Raw genomic sequence first — 14,228 nt, forward strand, 5'->3', positions numbered from 1 at the left:
CAATCAAAGCCGATCATGGGACAATCAAAGCCGATCACAGGACAATCAAATACATTTACAGCACAATCGAATCCAATCACAGCACAAGCAAATCTGATGCACTCGGAAGGTGGTGGTTGGAGGTGGTGGGGGGGAGGGTGGGGTTGGGGGTGGCGGGAAGTAGAGTCTCAGAGGCAATCAAACAATCACGGGACAATCGAAGCAGATCACGGGACAATCAAATACAATTACAGCACAATCGAATCCAATCACCGCACAATCAAATCTGATGCACTCGGAAGGTGATGGGGGGTGGGGGTGGTGGTGGGGTGGGGGTTGGTGGGAAGTGGGGTCTCAGAGGCAATCAAACAATCACGGGACAATCGAAGCAGATCACGGGACAATCAAATACAATTGCAGCACAATCGAATACAATTGTAGCACAATCGAATACAATCACAGCACAGTCAAATACAATGCACTCGGACGGTGATTAGGGGGGGGGGGGGGGTCTGAGGGCGATTTGAGGGGGTGGGGGGTTGATCAGGAGCCCGCACGGGGCAGACTGAGTCCTGATCTGATGAGAGGCAGACACAGGGGGTTACTGATCGAAGATCAGTTAGTGATTGCTGGGGAGGACAGATGTAAACAATGCGCAGGGGATGTAATCAGGAGGGGGGTCTGAGGGCAATCGAGGGTCTGGGCAGGTGATCGGTTGCCGCCGCGGGGCAGTTAGGGTCTGCTCTGATGGGTGGGGGTGCTGAGGGGTGATGGACGGGTGATAGACAGATGATCAGAGGGGGATCACAGGGGGATCAGTGGGTAAGCTAGCTGTATACAGATGTATACAGTATACAGGGGGGTAGTCTGGGATGGGGTCTGGGGGTGATCTAAAGGTAGGGGGGGGATCAGGGGTGATTAGGAGGCAATTAGGGACCTAATGCAGGGGATAGCGTTGCTAGTTAGTGACAGGTGGGGGGTGGGGGTTTTAGAGGGGTGCAAGGGTCCTGATAGGGGTCTGCTGGGGTGATCAGGAGGGGGTCTGAAGGCTGGGGTGGGAGATCAGGGGGGCTGTGGGCAAAAAAAACCAATGTGTCCTGTGTACTTACAATGGCTTTCTCCTCGCTGGTGGTCTCTGGAACAAAGAGACCACGAGGCGAGGAGGAAGCATGTATAAGGCACTTTGTTTACCTAACAAAGTGCCTTATACTCATTGATTGGCTGATTTTATATACTCCTCCGCTCGCCGGCGCTGCTAAGTGGCCGGCGAGCTGGAGGATAAATGGCCGGCTATCGATCCCCGGCGGAGGATCGCGTCACGGATGACGCGATCACTCCACCCATGCCCATACAAGGACCGCCGCCTCTGTGCATGCGGCGGTCCTTGCGGGATTCACTTCCCGGTCGCCCCTGTGCAGTGGGTGGTCGGGAAGTCGTTAAGTACTCTATGTTTTTTTCAGAATTGCTAAAAGAGCTCCAGCTTGCTGTGAGCATGTGCTTTAAGTGTAGAGGATTCATGACGGTTTGAAGACAAGTATTGCAACGGTTCTTACAATGGGAAAACATTCAGGGCAATGTACAAATGAAAATTCCTAGCAGCAGAGGTGTCTCTTTACTACATGACTAATGTTTTATACAAGCAGCAATGAAATGCTGTATATTTTGTTAACAATCCTTCATCATTGTAGATAATATTCCGGTCTCTCCTGATTTTAATGGGATTGCTTAATTTTCCATATTCTGAAAGTGGAAAATCCTGTTAAAGTGTGACATGGTCCTACTAAACATATGCCTTTATGTTTTATATTTGGAAAATCCAAGGGCTGCGGTACATTATGATTTTATTGCACCATTTGTCACAGTAGTGGGATCGGCTTTAAAGATTGAGCTTGGAGGGGATCTGTAAAGAATTTATTTTACATAGTTTTATATGTAGATACTGCAATCCCACATACGCGCACAGTATACCTAAAGCATGACAATCCATTCCTCAGTTTATAATGCATGAACAAAAGGGGAAAACGCGACAACCCAGTTTATTTGCATACTTACAATGGACAGAATGAAACTGTTAACAAATTACCAGCTGGTTTAGTGAATTTTCATTTTAATGATGTGTCCTGAGGTAATTAGCAGCAGTTGTTCATACAACATACACTGGCTAATTAAATGAATATGTTAAAGGAAGCTCATACTACCACCTGATTCCCTAATATAATCAGTAGCATTATGCAGATTCAATATTTCACACCTTATTTTCTGCTAGACACGTGGCAATATTCTATTGCTGCAGTGTGTCCGTCCATGTACTGCTTATTTACTATTTACCAATAACATTTAAAGCTAGACACGTAGAATGTCAACATTATAAATCATTAAAGTGCTAATTGCTAGGAAAACAAGTTACTTATTATGTGCTTTTGTGTGTGTGTTATAGTACGGTTCAAAAGGTTACTAACTGGGACTTTTCATGGGGAAATAAAAATAACAGCTGCTATATAATCCACAGAAACAAAATGCAATCATTAAATATAACTTCACATTTATTCAATAAAATGTAAGACTGGACCAAAAGTCCACCATTAACACTAAATACAAAAAGGTAAGCCTCTTTAAAAGTATATAAATAGTGTAGTAATCAAATGTCATGTATGCAGCTTGAAATTGAACCAGAATTACTTCCTTTCAATTTTTATTGGTCCATGTTCAAGCTGCATAACAATTACATTGTTTCTGTGGATCATACATATATGAGAAGTTATTTTCTTTCCTCCCTCTTAAGTCCCAGACTATGACAATGTCCTCAATTCACTAAGCTTTATCATACACTTTATCGAACATTTGATAATTTACCTCATGGGTAGAATCTAATTTTGAATTCACTAAGGTGTTATAGATTTATTGGACGTTTTATCGATAAAATATTTGATAATTATATAACACCTTAGTGAATTCAAAATTAGATTTTACCCATGATGTAAATTAGCAAATGTTTGATAAAGTGTTTGATAAAGCTTAGTGAATTGGGGCCAATTATTTTGAACTTTAGAATTATTTATTTGTAAAGCACCAACAGGAGGTTGGTAAAACTTCAAGTAGCCCATTTCGTGTAAACAAAATTGGTAAATGTGTTGGTAAAAATATAAAGTGCATGGTAACCAATGCTCGGAGCCTTGCAAATAAAATAGACGAACTAGAGCTCATTCTGAATGACAAAGGCTATGACATTGTGGGAATAACCGAGACATGGATGGATGAAAGCCATGACTGGATAGCTAATTTAAAAGGATACAATGTGTTTAGGAGGGATAGAACAGGGAAAAAAGGTGGAGGGGTTTGTCTCTTTGTTAAGAATTCTTTTACAGCTGTCCTCAACGATGAGATGGAGGAAGATTGCGAAGATGTGGAGTCCGTTTGGGTAAATATTCATGGTGGAAATAAAAGTTGCCAATTGCTTATTGGGGTATGCTACAGACCACCTCTTATTAATAAAGCTGCAGAACTGCGATTACTACAGCAGATTGAAAAAGCTGCAAGTAAAAACGAGGTCATAATTATGGGCGACTTCAACTTTCCAGACATTGACTGGAGTATTGAGGCTACCCATTCTGGTAAAAGCAGCAGATTTCTGGCAGCACTACAGGACAATTACTTGACTCAAATGGTAACGGAACCAACTAGGGGGAATGCGTTACTGGATCTGATCATTTCTAATAGACCAGATAATGTATCAAATGTGCAGGTTCAAGAACATTTGGGAAATAGTGATCACAACATGATAACGTTTGATCTGGTGACTGATAGGCCACGGGGCAGCGGGACCACTAAAACTATGAATTTTAGAAAAGCAAAGTTCAATCAAATTAGGCAGGCACTAAGTTTGGTGAACTGGGATAATGTACTACAAGGGGACGACACTGAAGGGAAATGGCAAGCTTTTAAACGTATTCTCAATCAATATTGTAGTATGTATATCCCATATGGAAACAAAATGTCTAGGAATAAAAAAAGGCCTCTATGGATGAATAGAAAGGTTAGGGATAAAATGAAGAGGAAAAAGAATGCCTATAAGGTCCTAAAACAGGAGGGGACTGAGGCTGCACTAAGCAATTATAAGGAGTGCAATAAAAATTGTAAAAAAGAAATTAGGCTGGCAAAGATCGAAGCTGAAAATCAAATCGCTAGGGATATCAAATCTAACCCAAAAAAGTTTTACAAGTACATCAACTCTAAAAAAAGAAAGGTTGACTGTATAGGAATCCTAAAGGATGAGGGTGGGAACTCAATGGTGGATGACCAAGGTAAGGCAGAGTTATTAAATGCTTTCTTTGCTTCTGTCTTCACAAAGGAAACAGCACTGTTGCAAATTACAGAGGCAGAAGAGTCTCAATCTTCTAACTGTAATATTAAATACTTAACGCAGGAAGAAGTAAAGGCAAGACTAAATAAATTAAAAATAGACAAGGCACCTGGCCCGGATGGCATGCATCCTCGGGTCCTAAGAGAATTAAGTTCAGTTATAGCTAAGCCCCTTTATCTTATCTTTTGTGACTCTCTTGCAACTAGCAGAGTCCCAGTGGATTGGCGTACAGCCCACGTTTTCCCATTATTTAAGAAGGGCAAAAAATCTGATCCAGGAAATTATAGACCTGTAAGCTTAACATCAGTTGTATGCAAACTATTTGAGGGGTTACTAAGAGATACTATACATGACTTCATAGTAGAAAATAATCTTATTTCTCAGCATCAACATGGGTTTACTAAAGACAGGTCCTGTTTGACTAACATGCTCAGCTTTTATGAGGTAGTGAATGCTAATATGGATATTGGGAATGCTGTAGATGTGATATACTTGGACTTTGCAAAGGCCTTCGACACTGTTCCCCACAGAAGTCTGGTGCAAAAGTTGAGGATGCAAGGACTGGGGAAGAGTTTGTGTGCATGGATAGGGAACTGGCTAATGGACAGAAAACAAAGAGTTGTGGTCAATGGATCGTACTCAAAATGGGAGACTGTTAGCAGTGGGGTCCCACAGGGGTCTGTACTGGGTCCAGTGCTCTTCAATTTATTTATTAATGACCTAGTAGATGCAGTAGTGAGCAATGTTGCTATTTTTGCAGATGATACAAAATTGTGCAGAATCATCAACTCTCAGGAAGATAGTGTCATATTGCAACAGGATCTGGATAGGATGGCTATATGGGCACATACATGGCAGATGAAATTCAATGTTGACAAATGTAAAGTCATGCATTTTGGTCGTACCAATGGTCTAGCACCATACAAAATAAATGGGATACAGTTGGGAACATCAAACTTGGAGAAGGACTTAGGAGTACTCATCGACAACAAGTTAAATAATCGTACTCAATGCCAAGCCGCTGCAGCTAAAGCGAACAAAATTTTGGGATGCATTAAAAGGGAAATAAAAACTCGAGATGCTAGCATAATATTGCCCCTGTTTAACTCTCTAGTAAGGCCACATCTGGAATATGGAATTCAGTTCTGGGCACCACATTACAAAAAAGATATTGCAGTTTTAGAGCAGGTGCAGAGACGAGCTACAAAATTGATACGTGGGATGGAAGGTCTCGCTTACCAAGAAAGGTTAGATAAACTGGGTTTATTTAGTCTAGAGAAAAGACGCCTTAGAGGAGATCTAATTAACATGTATAAATACATTAGAGGGCAATATAATAGCTTGGCGGATGAGCTTTTTGTCCCTAGGCCTTCTCAAAGGACTAGAGGACATGAGCTGCGCATGGAGGAACAACGTTTTAGTCATTTATTTAGGAAAGGGTTCTTTACAGTAAGAGTGGTTAAGATGTGGAATGCATTGCCACAGGAAGTCGTTATGGCAAACTCTATACCTGCATTTAAAGGGGGCTTAGATGCTTTCCTTGCGTTGAAAGACATCCATGGCTACAATTACTAGGTTATGCCTAATGATGTTGATCCAGGGATTTTATCTGATTGCCATCTGGAGTCAGGAAGGAATTTTTCCCATTTGGGGCTAATTGGACCATGCCTGGTGGGGGTTTTTTCGCCTTCCTCTGGATCAACAGGGGTATGTGGGGGACGGGCTGGAGTTGTACTTTGTACTGGTTGAACTCGATGGACGTATGTCTTTTTTCAACCAAAATAACTATGTAACTATGTAACATATTACGCAGCACTGTACAATAATCTATAGAGGCTACAGGGGATGTTAGGGAGGGGATATGTACTGTGTTAATATACTGTATATTGTATTTACTAAAAAAAGTGGAACCTTGTTATAAGGTACATTTAGATTTATTTACTGTTTGTTACCTTCATATAGATTAAAGTGATATATGTTATAGCTTCAATTCTTAATCTTGACCATCCCGGTCAAGATTGCTAATTTTTGATTCCACAGAAATTCTGATTTCCGCCAATGTCGATTACTGATTCTGCAGGTTTCTAATTTTCTGATTTCCGAGGAGTCCTTTTTTTTTAAATCATTTTTTGCATTTTCTGATTGGCCAAATACTTACGAGTTGACTCAGAAGTATAGGACCAATCAGAGAATGCAGAATTTTACCATGGTAATTGAATGCCATGGAAATTTTAGGCCAATCACAATATTCAGGAACTCTCAGTAATATCCGAGTCTTGTGATTGGTCTAAAATTACCAGCATACGATTTTGGTGGAAAAATTCTGCATTTTTTGATTGGGCCAATGCTTCCGAGATCTGTGACTGGGCTAAAATAGTCCAATTTCCATTTTTTGATTCCAGTCGAAAATGTAAATTTCTGATCAGAAATGAGAAAATTTAAATTCCATGGAACCCAAATGAGCATTTCTAGTTCTTAAAGCTAAAGTGAGATTGAGAGGTACTATGACCACACAAAAACTTAGTTATCAGTAACATATTTTCCCTCCATTAGGTATGGAAGTTAGTCAAACTGAATTAAACTTTCTGAGTAATCTTAAATATGTGTTGCCACAATTCCAAGTGGCTTCATCTGTAAGACTGGGTTCACACTGGCAGATAAAATGTTCCGCTCAGAACTGAATGGAATAAATTGGTAGGCAGGTGAACGGATCCTATGCAAAGCAATACAATTCCATTCACATCAGTCCATTTGGACCAAACCCGTTTGCTCCATTTCAGTGAGTGGAATGCAGGGATTTGTGGTTCACCATAATTCCATCAAAGCAGATGCCGACAGAATCAGCGAAAGCCTATGAGAACTGTGTCCACTCTCACTAGGCTTGTCGCTGTATACATTTAGTTAATTTTACTTACCTGCTGAAACTACATTTAGTTCTGTTGCTGCTGGCAATACCACTCTTCCTCCCTGGTGGAAGGAAGGATTTCCATTGGTCTTTTGCAACCCAATGTGGAGCCCCATATGCCTTTTGCTGAGGATCCAATCTGAATCCTGGTAATTCTCCTCTGCAGTGGCCCTGAGTGGCTGTGCCAGCAGTGGTGGTGGAACCGAATATAGGTCAACTGGACAGGTAGCAATTGGAGTGGACTGGCTGCACAGGAACGGAAGGTAATGTGAAAGACCCACATGGAAATGAGATGAAGCTTGACATCCTGAGCGTATTTGCTGTGAAAGCAGCATTGGACATTCGTTCAGTGTGAACCCAGCCTAATAGTGACGTCTCCTAGAGTACACTAGAATCCTAGCTGAGTGTAACTTACTTGCGCGAGATATCATATGAACTGCATAAATAAGAACCTTCCTAATATCTTTGTAAAATTTAGACTTGTAGAAGTCAACTTTGGTCCTGATCTTCCACTTCCTATAGTCTCCAATCTTATGTGATTGGTGGCTTCATTGACACTGACCAATATGAAACCTCATATTTCTTTTCATTCTTTTCACATTTTCCCCTTAATTTCAGCAATATATGTGTATATCATTGTAGCAGTATACTACCAAATCTTTCACACAATACAGTTTACCGTATATGTAGTTATGTCAACTACATTTTGACCATTTAACTTGGTTTCTGCTTAAAGAATGAACAAATGAAAAATATACCAGTATATATATGGCATTCAACACATAACATACCTTTAATGGTGCATTCCTTGCTTCAGGGAACTCTCGCTCATCCAAACGTACCCATCTCTGTACAAACTGCTGAACTAGTGGGTTCTCATTATTCACAATCTGAAAGCCAGTGACATTTGCTCCACCATGCATGACTCTGTCCAGTGAGATGCCTGTGAAACCCTGTTTTGTGGAAGAGACAAAAAACAGAATTAATTTCCTGACTGAGTCAGTTTTGTGTCACTTTCATCTCTGTAAAGAAATCTGGACACTTAGGAGCTTTAAAATGTCTTTACGAGGTAAGCCAGATGGATGGGTATCTTAAAAGTCAGACTGCTCTGCTTCTAAGGGACATTGGGGCTATTAAAGAGGAGTCTAGATTTATTTTCTTATCCACATATATAAAATCTCCTAAGTATGGTTTGCCAAATCTAGAAATCAGTATCGAGGCAAAACAATTTTGGTATGATCCAGCATCTAATAGAGGATTTCACGCTAAAATCTTAAAGTCCATTTTCCTCATGAGTCTTATTTATCAACATTTCAAAACATTTTATGAGAGCACTTATACAAAGCAAGTGTGTTTTGTTCCAGGCTGTTTCTGCAGGTATATTGTATTTTAATTATAAAACAACTTTCTAAATATTTATTATTGTATTAGTATGCTGGATGTTTATTGCTTGTATTATGATGAACTTTTTCATGATTTTGGTATGTAGGGCAGGGCTTAGGCAAACAATGCTTAGATTTGGGTTTGGTGAGCTCTATAGGAGTTCTGTAATGCCCTGATCCAGCAGAAGATCATTAGGGAAATGGGTCAACTATCTTAGAGGTGGAAGGGCGACTGTTGAATGCAGCAGCATAACAACTGTGGGCTATGGGGGCTTGCTTCTCCTCCATCTTTTGCAGTGTAAAGGTGGCCATACATGTTGGTCGCTGTTTGACCTTCAAATTCAATAATTATTATCAAATTTGATGAAAATCGGTGCTGCCAAGAGCAAGCCCAACAAATCAACCAATTACGGGCCGAAATTGGTTGCATGTATCTATCGGACATGCTGGAAAATCTTGGACCAACATGCTTGATTGCGCATGTGGCAGTGTTGGCGTGTGATAATCGTGAACGACAAATGCAACAGAACTCCTGATGGCTTTACCCCTAATGTTTAATGTCCCATTGGTGCACATGCAGTTATACTTCTGTCCGCTGTTCGAGCCCTACTTTCCCATTCTGGCCCCATGTTATTACCAACATATAGCACTTGGGCCGCATGTGTAATGTCACAAACACACATTTCACATGCTAGAATGCCAGCATCCATGTGGGGGCACAAATGCGGATGTACAATGAGGACAGTCTGCGTGGACGGAAGGCAGGTAATGCATTACTGCATGGGCCAGAAGGGGGGACACATAAAGCATTACAACAGTGGGGAGCGGCGATGCAATATGTAGTTATTATGAGCCCGATTCCCATAAGATTTCATGCTAAAATTGATCAGTAATCGGCCTGTGGTTTATGGCTGCCAACAGATCTCTCTTCAATGAGATTTGATCAGAGAGAGATCTGTCTCTTGGTTGATCGTCCACTAAAAACACTAGATATATGGCCACCTTAAGACCAATATAATATTTTCATTCTCCAGCGATGCATTGGATCTCTTTTTCTTCCCAGCAGTGGCACTCTCTATACTCCCATCCTCAGGCTACCTATGTATCTCACATGATTTGTTCTGTCTGTCAGTAGGGCTTGTAATACCTTTATAGCAATAAGTGCAGCAAATCTTATAACAATTGATCAATCCTGCAGGTGGTCTTAGCACACAAAATAGGTCTAACTATTCCTTTTTAAAGGCTACATTGTTTTCTCAGTACTTACCAAATGCAATATATATATACATGTGTTAATGATTTCCAAAAACATGTTGCTGTCATAAAAAGTACACAACTGTTGTCGGCTATCGTAGCATCCCCGCCCCCTCAAAAATATCATTAAACAAAAGATTTTTGTCTCTACTGTACAGATGGCCCGACGGTTTGCCGGCGAACGGTTCCCGGCGAACTTCCAGGGTTCGTGATCGTGGAGAACCGCAAACAAGCAAACTTTACCGGAAGTTCGGTTCGCCCCCATAGTGCATCATGAGGGTCAACTTTGACCCTCTACATCACAGTAAGCAGGCACATTGTAGCCAATTAGGCTACACTCCCTCCTGGAGCCCCACCCACTCTTATAAAAGGCAGGCAGTGTCAGACTTTTCACTCACTAGTGTGCTGCAGTAATTAGTGAAGGGATAGCTGTTGCAGACTCTCATAGGGAAAGTAGTGGGATGTGGGTGTCAAAAACACCCTCTAGTGAAAAGATACAGGAGACAAAAGTGGGAGCCCAATGGTGTAGTATGTCAAAAACAATGGAACGTAATAAAAGTAAGACACTACTCACAAAGGTGGGTTGCAGAGGGGCAACCGACCACAGGAAGCAGGTGGAGACAACAAACCCGACTCCACTCGGGGTGGTCCCTAGGGACCTGGATGCGGTCGCTCTCCTTGGTAAAAGAAAGGGGACAGATATCCACCGTGGTCGAAGCCACATGTGGTCTGTACCCACCCCTCAGACGGGTGAGGTAAGGGGGTATGATTGCACAATAAGGGTATAAGAGGCGCCCTGGTGTAATAAAAACATCTAAAAGCAGTTTAAAAACGGGAAATAAATTTGAGGTAGCTTACCTCAGTGACGAAAAAATCTTTGTATTTTACAAAGGTTTTTTTAGTAGCACAGGCAACGCGTTTCGCGGGTCAGAGCCCGCTTCCTCAGGCCAATAACAGTGCCAAACTAAATGACAGATTCAGCAAAGGGAGCCTCTGAGGCTCCCTTTGCTGAATCTGTCATTTAGTTTGGCACTGTTATTGGCCTGAGGAAGCGGGCTCTGACCCGCGAAACGCGTTGCCTGTGCTACTAATAAAAACTTTTGTAAAATACAAAGTTTTTTCGTCACTCATAGGGAAGGAAGCTTAGTTAGGCTCTTGTAGGCTTCTTAGCTTTCTCCTTGCTGATTCTTATTGCTAATAAAGCACCCCAAAACAGCTCTTTTGGGAGCTAATCTTGTTCTTGTGATCTATTTTTTTTTCTGTGTGTCCCATTGACACTTTTGTTGCATAGACAGCCTTGGTAATTCCTACTGTGTGTGCCACTGCCAGGCCCAGCACATTCAGTGAATACTACCTGTGTGTGTGACAGGTGCACATTGTAATACCCAATGCATATACCTACCTGTTGTTCACTGTGCACCCACCCACCTACATGCGCACATGCTGTGTCACTGTGCCTGTCCGGTACCTGTCTGTGGGTGACAGGTGCACATTGTAATACCCACTGCATACACCTACCTGTTGTTCACTGTGCACCCACCCACCTACGTGAGTGCGCGCAGCGACCATATGGGCTTGAAAACAGCCACAGCCTGCACTCTCCCCATGGTGCGCTCCAGTCCAGCACGGCGGTCACAACACAAACAGCTGTTTGTGGTGCGTTACACAGTGAGTTTGGTGTGTCAGTGTGAAGCAGTACTCTAATAACACTCCCTGATTGATGTATACACATGCAAGATGTTTTAAAGCACTTTAGGCCTACAATTTAGCATTCAATGTGATTTCTGCCCTTAAATCGCTGCTTTCACGTCAAATCCAGATTTTCCCCGGGACTTTTGCCATGTATCCCACTCCGCCATGCCCCCCTCCAGACCCCTTGAAACATCTTTTCCATCACTTTTGTGGCCAGCATAAATTTTTCTAGTTTTCAAAGTTCGCAAACCAAACTTTTGTGGACGTTCGCCAACCCGGTTCGTGAACCGAAAATCGGAGGTTCGGGCCATCTCTACTCTACTGTAATTCTTATCTACAATGGTTTTCTGCCTGTACTATGAGATGAAGAGTGCCTTATTTTATTAAGACTTTGTGAGCTGTGAGTAGAAAAAAGTGAGAGTAAAAGAACATGAGGATAGAGTAATTAAAAAAGTAAGCTTCACAGAAAATGCCAGCACAATTTCTGCCACAAACCAAAATCCAGTTATAGCAGACCTGAACTTAGAACGTCCTATCTGTTCTAAAAGATACACAACAGCATAATAACCTTCAAACATTTCTTTGTTATAACTGATACAAACACTATAAATATGCACTGTTTCTACTTCCTGATTCATGAAAGCAGACATATTGTTAATATAGTACACTTTGAGAAAGAAAAGTCACTCGGCACTCAGCTGCTTGATCAGGGGGTAGAACTAGCTACTAGCTCCTGTAAGCCTGCAGTAGCTTCACCCCGTTATTTGCACACCCGTGTTGTTAAACTTCAGTCCAAGCAAAGGGAAGTGCATCAAGCTTTGGTTAGTGCAGGGCACAAATGGAACACACTAGTACATGAAAGAAATGCTGTGCACCTTCCTCTTATCTTGCTTTTATTCAGGCCTTTAAACAGCAGCCAGTGTATGCAACATACATAGGAAACAAAAGTTGTCAAACCTGGATTCACGGAATTGCGGAGGTGGATGGGGAAGAGGTGACCAGGGGATGTACGGACGGCACTACAGCCGTTTCACGCCGTCTGACGCTTGTTCACGTTCGTATTTCCTAAACGGAGCAGCGCTGTACGGCTTCCTAGATAGAATCTTGAAGCCGCGCCCTCGGCGCAGCCCCATTGGTGTAGAGTGCTTGGGAGTGAAGGTCGGGGGTGAGGGGGCGGAGACTCGCCGCATAGCGGCAAAAAAACTGACAACATGCTTGTGTTGTGATGTTAGGACGGGCTATGCAGCCAGATATAGGTGAAGTGTGCATACAAAATTGTTTGTGCATAAATCGTTATACAAGTGAAAACATATATACATCTAAACCATCACTATAGAGAACAATGTGGAGAAATTTTGTGTTGAATCACAAAATGTACCAGTGCATAATAAAAGTGCATATATAAATACTGACATTATGGCATAGCTGTATTACAGCCTGAACGCCCCAATTAAAAAACTGTACATTTTATTATCACCTTATAGCATAAAAGGGATCACCCCACTAAACCTAACCCAAAGGGGCTCCCATTAAAAAAGACCAGGAGGTAAAATTATGGACATCGGGACCTTATGGGGCGTATTCGCCTCCAAAATTGAATATATCAGCTCCCTTATTGAATTACATTACATCCACATCCTGCGGAATTAGAGGGAGAAGATTCAGGATAGCCCATACCAAGAACAAAAAGGACCAGAGGTTATGCCATACAGAAAAGGAGAGGAACGCCATGAAAATGTCAAGGGTGAGGGAGTCAAGAATATAAGGCACCCATAGGTTCCACCCAAAGGTAAGTCCAGCGAGAACCAGAAGGCCCAGAGTGACAAAAGCCGGGTGGTAAAGACGACTCGAGGTCCCCGACAGGGGGTATCCCCAAAGTCCAAGATTGGCTTCTAAAAACAACCCCATAAATTAAAGTCCCATAACATTGTCTACCTCACCCCCAACATAAAGAAGGGACAAGGAGGGACATTGCGCGCAGATAATGCTAAACAAAAAACTGTTTTAACATATTAGGCTAGCAACTGACACTAGTGATGGGCGAACAGTGTTCTCCACTGTTCGGGTTCGCCCGGATTTTGGCCTGTTCGGGTTCGGTTCGGCACCCCCCGAACACCTCATGGTGTTCGGGAGGGTGCTCGGGCACGCTGCCCGAACCCGATCAGGCCTTCTGTGTTCAGCCGAACACAGCCGTGTCCGGCCAAACAAAGCCCCCTATAGAGACCCAGCATAAAGGGAGAGCATGCCCCGAGAACGCGCGGGGGGGGGTCGGAAATGCCCCCCACCCCTCCCCGCTAAGCTCTCCCTTCTGCTGGACCCTATAAAATTAAATAGAAGTCCCCCAAAGTACCTGTAGCAGGCTGGCAGGAAGAGGACAGGAAGCGGGCAGCCGGCGATCACAGGCGCTAGTACCATCTGGTACTTCCGCCCGTTCTCTGACGCACTTCCTGTTTACATTTGTAAGTCGCGTCAAGAGAGAACAAAAGTACCGCGATGACGCGTACGAGGGTACGTGTCATCATGTAGATGACGCGTACGCATCATCGCGGTACTTCTGTTCTCTCTTGACGCGACTTACAAATGAAAACAGGAAGTGCATCAGAGAGAGGGCGGAAGTACCAGATGGTACTAGCACCTATGCTCTCCGGCTGCCCGC

The 14,228-nt window shown here is 42.6% G+C and overlaps 1 protein-coding gene across 10 annotated transcripts in view; it reads right to left on the reverse strand.

Annotated features, from left to right (window-relative positions):
• The window catches only part of GRIA3 (glutamate ionotropic receptor AMPA type subunit 3), a 604,867-nt gene that overhangs the window by 121,318 nt on the left and 469,321 nt on the right, over positions 1 to 14,228 (reverse strand). For all 10 annotated transcript variants that reach the window (XM_068251187.1, XM_068251183.1, XM_068251184.1 and 7 more), the window contains one exon: positions 8,036 to 8,197. In XM_068251187.1, the coding sequence (XP_068107288.1) occupies positions 8,036 to 8,197 (162 nt within the window). The remainder of the gene's footprint in view (positions 1 to 8,035; positions 8,198 to 14,228) is intronic.

This window comes from Hyperolius riggenbachi, chromosome 8 (genome assembly GCF_040937935.1).
Source record: "Hyperolius riggenbachi isolate aHypRig1 chromosome 8, aHypRig1.pri, whole genome shotgun sequence".
NCBI classification, from domain to species: Eukaryota; Metazoa; Chordata; class Amphibia; order Anura; family Hyperoliidae; genus Hyperolius; species Hyperolius riggenbachi.